The sequence below is a fragment of the Stenella coeruleoalba genome (assembly GCF_951394435.1).
Source record: "Stenella coeruleoalba genome assembly, chromosome: 4".
Taxonomy (NCBI): Eukaryota; Metazoa; Chordata; class Mammalia; order Artiodactyla; family Delphinidae; genus Stenella; species Stenella coeruleoalba.
This window is the reverse complement of record NC_137149.1, coordinates 131,102,305-131,115,261: the sequence shown is the minus strand read 5'-3', so window position 1 is coordinate 131,115,261 and position 12,957 is coordinate 131,102,305. Positions and strand designations below refer to the sequence as shown.

Sequence of the window (12,957 nt, the reverse complement as noted above, 5' to 3'; positions counted from 1 at the left end):
ATTATTTTAATGGATACTGCATTTCACTAGAATGTAACTAACACTAGAAGCTACAACATAGAGGCATTTTTGTCTACTCTGTTCATGGCAATGTCCTCAGAACCCAGAACAATATCTGGTAGTGGGCATTTGATACATATTTGTTGAATAATAAAGTATTGAAACATATATGAAAGCATCATTTTATTAAATGTTACTTGATGTGTTACAGATTTACAATTGCTATATATATCAAGCTATTTAAAAGAAAGTTGGATTCATATTAACCAGATCAAGGATTTTATTTTCATAAAAGGAATTACATTCTTGAATAGAATTTGAAAATACTTATTTTTTATGGCCACTGATTTTTAAATTATAAAACATATATCAAAGGCCTACATTATGAAGTGGAACTATCAGAGAGCTAGAAGAGCTGGTCCTTTGGGGAATAAAAGTATAATGTTAGAGGGAGTGTATTTCTCAGGAGGTGACTGTATGAACACATGTTGCCAACATTTCTTCCTTCTAAGTCTTCATTGGACTGAGCCACTAAAATAAGCCTACTGCTAGAGCTTGACCAAAACTTGGGCTTCGTGATCTCCAGACAATAAAAAGATGCTGGTCCTCAGTGTCTATGGTGTGCTTGACCAGGAAGAGCAAAAGATACAGGACGACCTTGAGAGCTGCATGAGAGGGTCCTTCAGGTGGACGCCAGTAGGTGAATGTGACAGGAGCTGCACTTGTCTGCTTACTGGGAGGCATATTTTGGAAGAGAATCCCCTGATCCTGATGATACCAGCAGCCCTGGGAGAAGCAGAACGTTCTGTGCAGTTTGGGAAAGCTTAATTCCCTCACCTCCAGACCCCATCCCCAAACAGGAGAATCACCGTTTTATTATGTTATCAGTTCCAGAGGAACAAAAACTTCTTTGACACTCCCTTAAAGACCCCAGGAAATGAAACTGTACAGGTTTGAGGCAACTGAGATAGAGGATCAGGCAAAGAACAATTGCAACCTACTTGAGGAAGGGAGATCAGGCCAAACAAGCAGAACCAGTGGCTCCTATTGAGTCAGAAATAATGGAAGAGACGGAAATAAATAGAAGAGACTATAAAATGGAAATTAGAACTGTTCTCAAGTAGGGAAAGTCAAAGCAAAAAAAGAAAAAAAAAAAACCCTCTGGAACTAAAAATTGCTCACCAGGAATTATGCAATGAGTCTAAATAGCTGCTTTCAAAAATATCTGCAAGAGTAAAATTTGAACAGTATAAAACCTTTCCATTATTAAATTGCAGAGAAATCGAAATCCAAAACTTAAACCCCACTGCCCTCCAAGCAGAGATAGCTCACTCAGATGGCTGAGCAGGATGAAGGTTCTTTCAGTAACAGAACTGTGGGCTTTTACTGACATGGATACAATTCTTTCAGACCCTCTGCAGTTAAATTATTTCAATTCCAAATCTCTCTTGGGTACCCCACTTTTTTTTGTGTGTGTGGTACGTGGGCCTCTCACTGTTGTGGCCTCTCCCGTTGCGGAGCACAGGCTCCGGACGCGCAGGCTCAGTGGTCATGGCTCACGGGCCCAGCCGCTCCGCGGCATGTGGAATCCTCATGCCGGGCATGAACCCGCATCCCCTGCATCAGCAGGCGGACTCTCAACCAATGCGCCACCAGGGAAGCCTGGTACCCCACTTTTTAAACAGTCCTAAGAGTTGAAAGGTCATATAAGATTATTTTAGCAGCAGACCTACACATTAAAAAATTGAAATAAACAAATCCTTGGACCAAAAATAGTCATCCCAGTCAAAACCTTGTGTTCTCAGAACCTAGATCTTAGTATAGTCTGAATCTAAGTCCCAATTTCCAAGCATCACAGGAAAGATTATTTGTATCCAAATGAGTGAAAATCATGTTTCAGATTTGCCAGGGTAACGTTCAGTCTATGCCAATTGTCTGAAAGCACAACCTTTGAACATTTCTGAGAAGTCTTTGAATTACTGGGTAAGTAGAGTCCGCTTAAGGATACGACCTCCTTTCTCTGGAAGTGATATTTTGAGACTTCCCTGCCATGGTATGAAAATCTAGAAATTTACAAGACTCTCCTTGCCAGTCACCAGGTCATATTTGAGATGTGCCTCTTTCCCACCCAGTATCTTCAAAATCTATGGATTTCCCCTTATGGTTTTATGTTTCCAGCATGCTGGTGCTGAGTTGACTGGTTCAATCTAATGGCATCATCTTCATTCTCTCTGATGACCAGAGAATTAGTTTTAGTCTCACCTGTTGCCTCTTGCTGCAGAACTGCTTGGGTCTGCGGACCTGCTCCTGGAGAGGTGCTCTCCCTGTTCCCTCCTCTGCTCTGGAGAAGCAGCATAAGTAGATAGTTTAACTGAGGCAGCAGGTAAGGCTGCTGTTGCTTTTGACCCCAGGAGCCTGGCAGTATTGATCCCTCTGCTGAGTCATCTTTCCCAGCATTGTTCCTTTCTATGGATTTCGGATTTCCTGGACCTTGAAATTTTGTGCCCCTTCAAAAATAGCAGAAAAAAGGTTTTTTTCTTCAACAATTTTTTTTTCATGCACTAGTGAAGATGTGCCTGCAGTGTTCTGTTTATGTAAGTTATTCCCTGTCTTTTTAAGAAATACCTAAATGAGTTTTAACAGTTTAATTCTGCTGCTTAATTTTGCCTCTTTTCTAGGATTAGCAATATTTGTTCTACTTTAGTATGTGTTACGCTTTTTTTTTTTTTGGTTGGTGTGGGCCAGGATATTTGCTTTTCTAGCATATTCTTCCTGATTTTGTCTTGTATAGGGTAATTGATCACGAGAGGTATGAAATCAGTGAATTCTGAGCCTGCTAATAATAAGCACATCCATTGTTCAGATGAATCTTATCCAGTTTTTGTCCTTGATGAATAATCCACCTGGGAGGCGTTCTTCCATTGGAATAACATCTAAACCAGAACCGGACCTGGTCTATTATCTGCTAGCTTCTTTTCCCTTTGCTGTGTATTTACTCCAAAGTCCTAATTTTATTAATTTCTCAGGCAGATTCCCTCAGAGCAGTGGTTCTTATCTGGGACTGATTTGACTGTCTCTCCCAAAGGGATATTTGGCAAAGTCTGCAGTCAGATTTGTTGTCATAACTGGGGGGTTGCTACCGGCATCTGGTGGGTAGAAGCCAGGGATGCTGCTAAACATCTACAGTGCACAGGGCAGTCCCCACAGCAGTGACTTCTCTGGTTCAAACATGTCAGTACTGCCAAGGATAAAGCCTGCCCCAGATGATAGGAAGTACATTCATGCCTCTTAATAATAGGTCACTTTCAAATCACCTAGTAATGGCATCAAGGAGGCAGTGCTCTTCTTCAGAGGCTTGTCTGCAGTCCTGCCAGTTGTTCTATGATCACTTGTTAGAGCTGCATCATCTCTAAAAAGTGATTCAGTCACTGGATTTTTTTTAATAGATTTGGCCTGAATCTTTAAGAGAGAGCCTATGAATGTTTTCCTCAATGGCCCTCTCGGAAGTACTGCGGTTTGCTCCCAGATGCCTCTTGCCTCTCCTGTGATTTCTCTGAGCCCCAGTCAGGGGTCAGGAATGGCCTCTCTATTGCTTCTTCAGTAGCACCATCCTAAAGGGCAGTCAAGAGTGAGCTTATTTTTTCTATCTTGTTTTACCTGTGTAGGCAGGACTTCAATGTCATTCTCCCTTCCTTTTGATAGAATCTGCTGCAGTCGCAGCTTTTCTCCACCCCAAACCTCTTTACTTCCTTTGGTATAATTAACTGATATTTCTTTATATTTATGTTATTCTCCCACTGCTACTGTTCCGATAAGACTGAAATATGCTTTTAAAAGTAGTCTGGTCACTTGTTGATTTCTTGAGGAAATTTAGTTCTTAAAGTTCTAGCATAACCAGAAAAGGCCTTTTAAGGGGGCTTATCAGCGTTTGGATCTATATTAATTTCATTGTCATTTTTCTATCTGAATCCTAGAACGTGGCGTATTCCCTAATAAAGACCTTCATTTTATTTGACCTTCACTGGTGTTTAGCTTTGTGGCTGCAACCATAATATGAGACTCCAAACCTAAATCTGTGTAGACCACAGATTATATAACCAGTGACTCTAGCGAAACTCTGAGAATATATAAAGGGGTGTGACTTGTAGAAGGGCCCACAGGCAAACTACAAAAACTTCAGAGATTAGCTCCTACCTCTTCACTCGTTGGCACTGAATCCAGTTTAAAACAATACACAGAAGCTAACAGCACTGCCCACTTATTTCTGACACCAAGTTACACACTAGTCCTTGGTAGCCAACCTTAACTTAAAGTCAAGTCCTGTGATTTAATTGAAAAATACAGTTAAAGCAGCAAAAGATTATTATGTGTATCAATGCCTAAAATGTCTGTGTTGTGAAGTATTACCCCTTTCGAGATAAGGTTTTACGATGACAAAAGATATTTTTTCCCTGTAACCACGTGGTTCTCAAACGAAGCAGCATATAGAGATTACTAGGGGAGGTTTTAAAAAATAATAATGTCTGGGCTTCCCTGGTGGCGCAGTGGTTGAGAGTCCCCCTGCCGATGCAGGGGACCCAGGTTCGTGCCGCAGTCTGGGAAGATCCCACATGCCGCAGAGCGGCTGGGCCCGTGAGCCGTGGCCGCTGAGCCTGCGCGTCCGGAGCCTGTGCTCTGCAACGGGAGAGGCCACAACAGTGAGAGGCCCACGTACCACAAAAAAGAAAAAGAAAAGTAATAATGTCTGAATCCTACCCCCAGAGATTCCGATGTAAATGGTCTGAGTTATGGCCTGGAGACTGGGAGTTTTAAAAGCTTCCCAGGTGATTCTGAAGGTGAGAATTAACAGCCAAATTTGGAACCATTGCCATAACCTAATCCTTGCTCTGCTGTCACGGGTCAGATCAGGGTCAGCTGCAGGGACTTGCACAGCGCTGGCTTAATGAGGCCCATGCACCTGTGCTTGTAGAGCTAGTGCCTATTAATTATGAATATGAAAAGAGCCATTTGTCTGTGTGCAAGTCACAGTAGTAAGCGGATATGATCCACTAAGATCAAAATCCTTTGTTACCGGTACTTAATGATTCATTAAAGCCTAAAGACACCCATCCTGACAGTCTAGAAACTCCACTACCTGTGTTGTATTGTAGACAAAGTTCCAGCCCTTTTGGTGAAGTCTCAAGGGTTGTGACCATTGCAGCGAATCTGTAGAGTCTGGAAGTGATAATTATTATAACTCTTTCTCTTTCTGAATGGTCAGAGCCAAATAAGGGATAAACAGAGAAGTCAGAAAGATTGAGAGCAAAGTAACAGCTTCATAACCGGTAACACTAAATTGATGACCATTTGAGTGTCCTCATATTTCCTCCATTGAATTCAATGTGCCCAAATAATTATATCTTTAATTAAGATGCCCATAATAATTAAGGACAGGGCTGGACGAGTGCAGGCCTTCCCTCCTCCAAAGCCCCCCTTCGTGCATGGAGATGCAGGAAGCAGATGAAGCCGTGAGTCCTGAGGGGGATAAGGAGTAGAGCTTGCTCAATGTAAAAAAAGTCTTTTTTTTTGCGGTACGCGGGCCTCTCACTGCCGTGGCCTCTCCCATTGCGGAGCACAGGCTCCAGATGCGCAGGCTCAGCGGCCATGGCTCACGGGCCTAGCCACTCTGCGGTATGTGGGATCTTCCCGGACCGGGGCATGAACCCGTGTCCCCTGCATCGGCAGGAGGACTCTCAACCACTGTGCCACCAGGGAAGCCCCCAAAATGTTATATTTTTATAGAGGTATTCTATCTGAATTGAAAAATATATACAGATTATCTCTTATGTACCTAATTCTTACAAGATGCCGCAACGATATGAAAAAATAAAAATAGCTTCAGGATGTTTAAAATCTATCTGGGAAGCCTAGACACAGGCATGAAAAGCGTATTAAGACCAGAGGGCGTGGCTTAGAAAGGGTCAAATGAGGAGTACAGGTGCGAAATGTTTCATGATTCCTTCGGAAGTTGTGCGCGAAAGCTGAGTTGGACCTCGATGGAGAGGATACATATGGGGACATGGAGGGAGAGGAGGAACTCAAGGGCATGCCAACGTATGTACAAACAGGAACAGCTACCTAATTAGCAGGTCCCAGTGCAAAATGAAAAGGTAGGGACCTCTGTTCAAATTATTAAGCATTTCAAGCTGCAACAGCAGAACATTAAGACAAGTGCAGCGCTCTCCAAGTGCAGGGCCTGTGAAGCTGCAGAGGTTACATGCCCATGAAGCTGGTCCCGGGTACAAATGAGGTGTCAGTGCCTTCTTGGGGGTGGTCTGTATGCTTGTCTTTTGTTGAGAACTCTTCTCTGGAAATGGTTGAAAGGTGGAGTCCTACCCTCTATTAGGTAGAGAATCTGTTGCATAAGAAGCAGCCTGTGTGAGCCCTCGAGAATGAGAATGAGTTCTCTACGTGAATAAACACTGGGAGAGGATGCTAAGGCCCACTAAGTTTGGAAAGCGAGAGGTCAAAGTTATACAAGAAGAGAGGTACTAGGGAAGAGAACTCCGAAGAAGTTTGAAGCCGAGGATCTTGGGGATCTGAGCCAAAGTGAAGTGGGAAGTCATTAAAGCTTCAGAGTAAGGAGTGAGATGTGAGCGTTAGAGGAGCTGAAGAACTGCGCTGGCAGTGAGGTCCTGTGAAGAGGAGGAAGCAGTGTGTGGGGGGCACAAGCAAAGAAACAGAGAAGTGTTTCCGACATGCAGGGTGTGTGAGGCCAGAGCAATAGGTGGAATTATGGGATCTTTTCTCGATGAGCAATTTACTCGGTGTGGAGAAATTTAGTTCAAAATAATCTGTGGACAAATATTGGAGAGTGGTAGACTCCGATGGAGACATGCCTGAAGTGGATGTGGATCAGCTGAAATGATTTTTTTTTTTTTTTTTTTTTGTGTTACGCGGGCCTCTCACTGCTGTGGCCTCTCCCGTTGCGGAGCACAGGCTCCAGACGCGCAGGCTCAGCGGCCATGGCTCACGGGCCCAGCCGCTCTGCGGCATGTGGGATCTTCCCGGACCAGGGCATGAACCCATGTCCCCTGCATTGGCAGGCGGACTCTCAACCACTGCGCCACCAGGGAAGCCCTGAAATGATTTTTTTAACATCAACATATTTGTAGAAACTCTTTTTTTCAGAGCTTTAAAAATGTAAGTTTTATTGGTGGGATTTATGCTTAGGGAGATAATATTTAATAAGAGAACTTGGAAATTAATGACTTTTGGGTAAACACAATTTTATAAGAGCATGTAAATGAGGTTTCTGTTTATTTTGTGAAGGACTGAAATTTAGTTTGACTTTGAAGAAAGTCTTTGAAAGGTGATATCTGAGATAATCATAAAAATATATTTCATTTTAGTTATTTTGAAGGGTTAAACAGCAAGATGTAAGGAGTAGTACAGATTTTAAATTTAGATAGTTCTGGTTGATCTTCAGAATGTAACTCTCTGTATTAGTTACCCTATTTGTAAAAGAGAAAAATGATAGCCTTCCATTTTGGTTTTGGGGTATGTGTGTGTTTGTTTTGCTTAGGATTAAAGGAAATGGCTTTATATAAAAAGCATAATTCCTAGTATAAAATAGATGCTCAATAAGTGTTTATTCCTTCTTTTTTTCTATATTAATTCTAATCTTCTTATCCTTAATTTTCTTTCTGGATTGTTCTCAAAAGGTTTTCAGTAACCCTTTATATATTACGTATATAGATTTAGCTTTTCCACCTTAATAAAATCTTGAAATTTTTAGATTTATAACCGTTGTCAACTCAGTAGCCTTCACTGATACTCATCGTAGAGAGTAACCAGAGAACCTCTATTAGGTAAGATTAAAACTACACTTGACCTTTGAACAACAGGGGTTTTGAACTGCATCGGTCCACTTAAACATGGATTTTTTTTTTTTAACATCTTTACTGGAGTATAATTGCTTTACAATGGTGTGTTAGTTTCTGCTTTATAACAGAGTGAATCAGCTATACATATACATAGATCCCCATATCTCCTCCCTCTTGCATCTCCCTCCCACCCTCCCTATCCCACCCCTCTAGGTGGTCACAAAGCACCGAGCTGATCTCCCTGTGCTATGTGGCTGCTTCCCACTAGCTATCTGTTTTACATTTGGTAGTGTATATATGTCCATGCTACTCTACTTCATCCCAGCTTACCCTTCCCCCTCCCCGTGTCCTCAAGTCCATTCTCTACGTCTGCATCTTTATTCCTGCCCTGCCCCTAGGTTCTTTAGAACCATTTTTTTTTTTTTTTTTTTAGATTCCATATATATGTGTTAGCATACAGTATTTGTTTTGAACAGGGGTTTTGGACTTCATAGGTCCACTTAAACATGGAGTTTTCTCAATAGTAAATACCCCAGTACAAAATGATCTGTAGTTGGTTGAATTGCGGAGGGTCTAATATCAATTATACATGGATTTTCCACTGTGCATAGGGTCGGTGCTCCTATGTTGTTCAAGCGTCAACTGTATTAGACATTTAAAACAATTCACCATAATTAAATTATAAGAGGTCTTAAAGCTAAACCTGTTCAGTCCTCTCATATATAGATAAATACACCAAGTTCTGGAAAGGTAAAGGAAAGTGATTTGGGGAAAAAAAAGGATTTGGTTAGCAACTGAATTACATTCCTTGGAGGTCTGTGAACTGATGCTCATCACCCTCAGATGGAACCTCACACACAGGGATGAGGTGAGAGGAAAAGGGAGCAGCTCTGTCCTCACTGTCTTTCCAGTTGCAAAATCTGGTGTTGGGGGAAAAAAAATTGAATATTCAATAGACATCAAGTTGAGACACTGAAAATGCTGTGAGAATCACCTTTATATATTTCATTTCTGAATATGGCTGAAACTACGGACACAATGGAGATATATAATTATCATGTGTGACCTTTATTATTAATAAATGCACTGGGTTCTTTGGTTAATGAAAACTTTTAAAAATGCCTAATTGGGTTATATTTTTCATCTTATAGAATCCTGGTGAAATATTTATTATTTTGCGAGATGAAGTAATTGGTGATTCTGTGGAGGTTGAATTTATGTCAAATAGTAAATGCATTAGAACACGGCCAGCCCTCTGGAATAAGACAGTCTGGTGTATGAAAGCTTTAGGTAAGAAATTTTTTTTATGCTTTAATAAATATAAAACATCATTCTGAGTTTCTTTCAATAAATTTATGGTAAGTGGTTTCAGTTCCCTACAGAAACTAATATTGTTCTGCAGGTGTTTCCTGTGTTTAGCTTTCACATACCCAAGGCTGTTATTATTAAACTGGATTCGCAAAAGCACGAATGTGTAAATTATGAGAACTTAGTTTGTGTACCATGTGGTAAAATGACAGCCAGTAACATCACATACTTTATGTCAGCAGAGAGTACTTTAATGTGTCAGCTATTAAATATGGAACTAAAATTATTTGCTTTATTGTAACAGGATTAGCAGACTTTTGGATTTTCATTCATGATTTTCTTTTTTCTTCTTTACTTTTTTTGCCATGCAAAAAAAGTATATTTTTTGAGTTTATTTTTGCTTTGGAAAGCATAGTTCTTTTTCACTATTTTATCATCATGGTACCATTTCTATATACAATCTTCCCTCTTTTCCTTATTTAAATTATGAACCTAACCATTTTATTATCCAACTTTGCTTCAGCATGATAAATTGCATTGGATTTAAAGTTCCAGATGGAATAGACACACTTGCTGTGATAACTATACTAAAATCAAAATTTAATATATTAATTTCTGAATGTTTTGATATAAATGTAGGACTACTTGGTTTTTGAATTTATGATGTCCTGTTATAATTAGAGAATAAAATTACCTAACTTTATAAGTGTGAATTTCATAAAATATTTTAAAGTACAAAGATATTCAATCTTATTATAAATTTGGAAGTGTAGTAAAAAATACTTAAAATTAAAGAGTATATCAAATGCATCCGGAGCTCTTTTGTTTTCTTTTTAGACTGTAGCTATAACGAAACCCATTTACAGGGCATTTACAAGTCTTTTCTGTTGTGTTGTGTAAAGCATGTGTCCCCTCTATGGATTTCCTTGCACAGCGTAGGTCAGAACTGGATTATAGAAAGGAAAGACTTTACACCAACCATTTATAAACATCTTAGACACTGCTTCCTGTCATGGACAAGGATATGCAGAAGTGAGATGAGAAATAATTCTTTCTGTTTCTTTGCCTTTTCTTCCAAAGCCCCTTACTTCCTTATGCCACATTTTTAAATGATTTAATGAGCAGTAATTTCTAACTAATTAGTTTAGAAGTTAAACTAAATCTAGTTAGACTAAATCACTACAGAAAAATCAATATTACAAATTAAGAAGTACTTAGATAATACTTCCCAAGTAGCAAATCAAAATGTCAAATAAAATTGTTCACATTAAGATTTTATGTTCAGTTTACCTAGTAGCTAAGAGCAGCGCAAAGAATAAAATGTCAAAGTTCACATGTTTTTCAGAAGAGGAGGAAACTGTAACTCCAAATTTTCCAATATATACCAGGCCATAATATTATCCATGTGGTTGAACAGCAAATTTGTAGTAAAATTCAACCAACCAACCAACCATTATTTACCAGTTATGCTAATTAAACCTTTCCAACTCTTTTTTTCAACTGGTGTATTCTCGAAGTTAATGATAGATTATCTTACAAAACGTTGGCTGCTGTGTAGCAATATACAAGATAGTTCCATGAATAATCATGGGAATACGTATGGGACATGCCTCAGCAGGAACGGTCTTACTTTCTCTGCCTCAAGGCACAGTTTCTTGAAGTGTTTTGAACCCTAGCAAGAACTACATTTTACATTATGACCCAGTACATACGTATGAAAACGTAATGAAAACAAAAGTTTTAAAAGCAATACTTAGACTGATGGTTTCAGCCCTGACATGTAAAGAGCTTGGAAGTTGCCACTCCCATTCTTACAACAAGAAAAAGCCGAACAAACTGAAATCAGTGGCTTTTCTTGAAGTCATTGGAGAACTAAGGTTGTAGGGTAAACAACCATCCCAAAATCTGGAGAGAAAGGTAAATCAAGACTGACATCTAAGATCTGCTTACCTGGAGCAGAAGTCACTGGAGCCGTAACCTGGTAGGAGCACTTAAATGGTAATTCTGATGAATTGCTGGAAGCTGAGTGTGGAGTAGCTTGAAAGTAAGAAACTCCTGGGGGCTGTAGTCTTAAGAGGCACCTATAATTTTGTGGAATTCACCACCAGGAACCCCATCAGGTTCACACAGTGAAGATCTGAGAAAGATCCCCTGAAGGGCTCTGCTAGATCAGAAGAAGACTAATGGTGAAATACTCCCAGTATGTTCTCCATAACAAAGGTCTACTTTTCAGGGGAAACCACTTTACCAGAGCCTCATCCCAGCTGAGGAAGGGCATCCATCCTGTTGTAACCCCCTCTAGCCCTCATGTCTCACTTAAGGTGGGGAAGGGAAAGCTGTGCCACAGCAGAAACACTTGTGAAGGTCACAGCTGAAAGACACAGGCCCACTAAAAGACTGATTTAATCATAAGATTAGACTGCTTCCCCTTCCCCCAACCTGACCATCACCACAGCAGGGTTCCAGTGTAATGGCAGTGGCTTACAGTTGAAAGTATGCAAGATGCAGAATCTTTCTAAGGAGGAGTACTTAGGGAAGCACAAAGTCAGGAGGGAAGACAAGGACAAGGACAGTAGAGGAATTTGAAGACTCTGGTACCCACAGCTACAGCAAACAGTAAATACAGCCTAACTTCTACACAGATTACTCTCAGTACACACTTACCTGTTTCATTTCTTACATCTGATACAGCATGTCTGGTTTTCAACAAAAAAGTTACAAAGCATGCCAAGAAGCCAGGAAAAAACATAGTCTAGAGAGATAAAACACACATCACACCAGACAGATGTGACACAGATGTTGGAATTATTAGACAGGGAATTTTATATAACTATGATTAATATGTTAAGGGCTATAATGAAGAAGTAGACAACATGCAGGAACATTTGGGTAATATAAGTAGAGGGAAAGATATTTTATTTCTTTTCATTTTTTCAGTGTTAGAACCTACTAAGTTGATGTCGTGACGAATTAATGGGTCACAAACCACAGCTGGAGAAACTACTCTTTGGAACCGCACTGCCCAATGTTAGCCATTGGCCACATCTGGTTATTTAAACGTCGTTATAATTCAATGAAATTTAAAATTCAGTTGCAGTATCCATATTTTAGTTGCTTCATTGGAACATATCCAATGAACATATCTCAGGAAGTTTGATTGGGCAGGACTGACCGTACAATAGAGTTCCTTTTGCTCTACACCAATTACGGAGTAAGAGGGAGTGCCCAGTGTGCTCTTCGAGGCTAGTGATCTGTGCAGAATCCGCAGTGTAGTTAAGGAAACACTTAACTGGTGGCCAAGAGGGCTGTTTTTATTCTGTATTGAACCATTTACTGGGTAACTTTAGACAAGTCTCTTGATCTTTCTGTGCCTCAGTTTTCTTATTGATAAAATAACTTCTCAACTTACATTTTAAGTCCTCCTTTATAGGATGTTTGGAGATGAGGGAGACAATGTATAAGACAACACTGAACATCCAACTGAGGAACAAAGTGTCACTCTGTCCCTCTAGCAAATCCCTTAAACATGAGTGGCTTTTCTGGAATAACTCACATTCAGCTTCTGAATGGGGGGTGATAAACCATTTGAAAACTTCCTTCTCTTCCTTTTGGGGAAAAGAATTGAGGGGACCATCTTTCTCTATAAATACTATACTCCTCGTATTGCCCCCTCTCTCCTCCTAGTCTTCTATTTACATCTCTTTATATAAAATTTGTCCCCTTTCATTCTTGGGCAGTCATGCTTAGGAGCATTCCTAATTCTATGTCATCTCATGTATAGTCC

General features: G+C 40.1%; 1 protein-coding gene across 12 annotated transcripts in view; it reads left to right on the top strand.

Moving 5' to 3' along the window:
* Positions 1-12,957, top strand: part of BANK1 (B cell scaffold protein with ankyrin repeats 1) — a 417,427-nt gene that overhangs the window by 186,861 nt on the left and 217,609 nt on the right. For all 12 annotated transcript variants that reach the window (XM_079920999.1, XM_079920998.1, XM_079920995.1 and 9 more), the window contains one exon: positions 9,017-9,155. In XM_079920999.1, the coding sequence (XP_079777125.1) occupies positions 9,017-9,155 (139 nt within the window). The remainder of the gene's footprint in view (positions 1-9,016; positions 9,156-12,957) is intronic.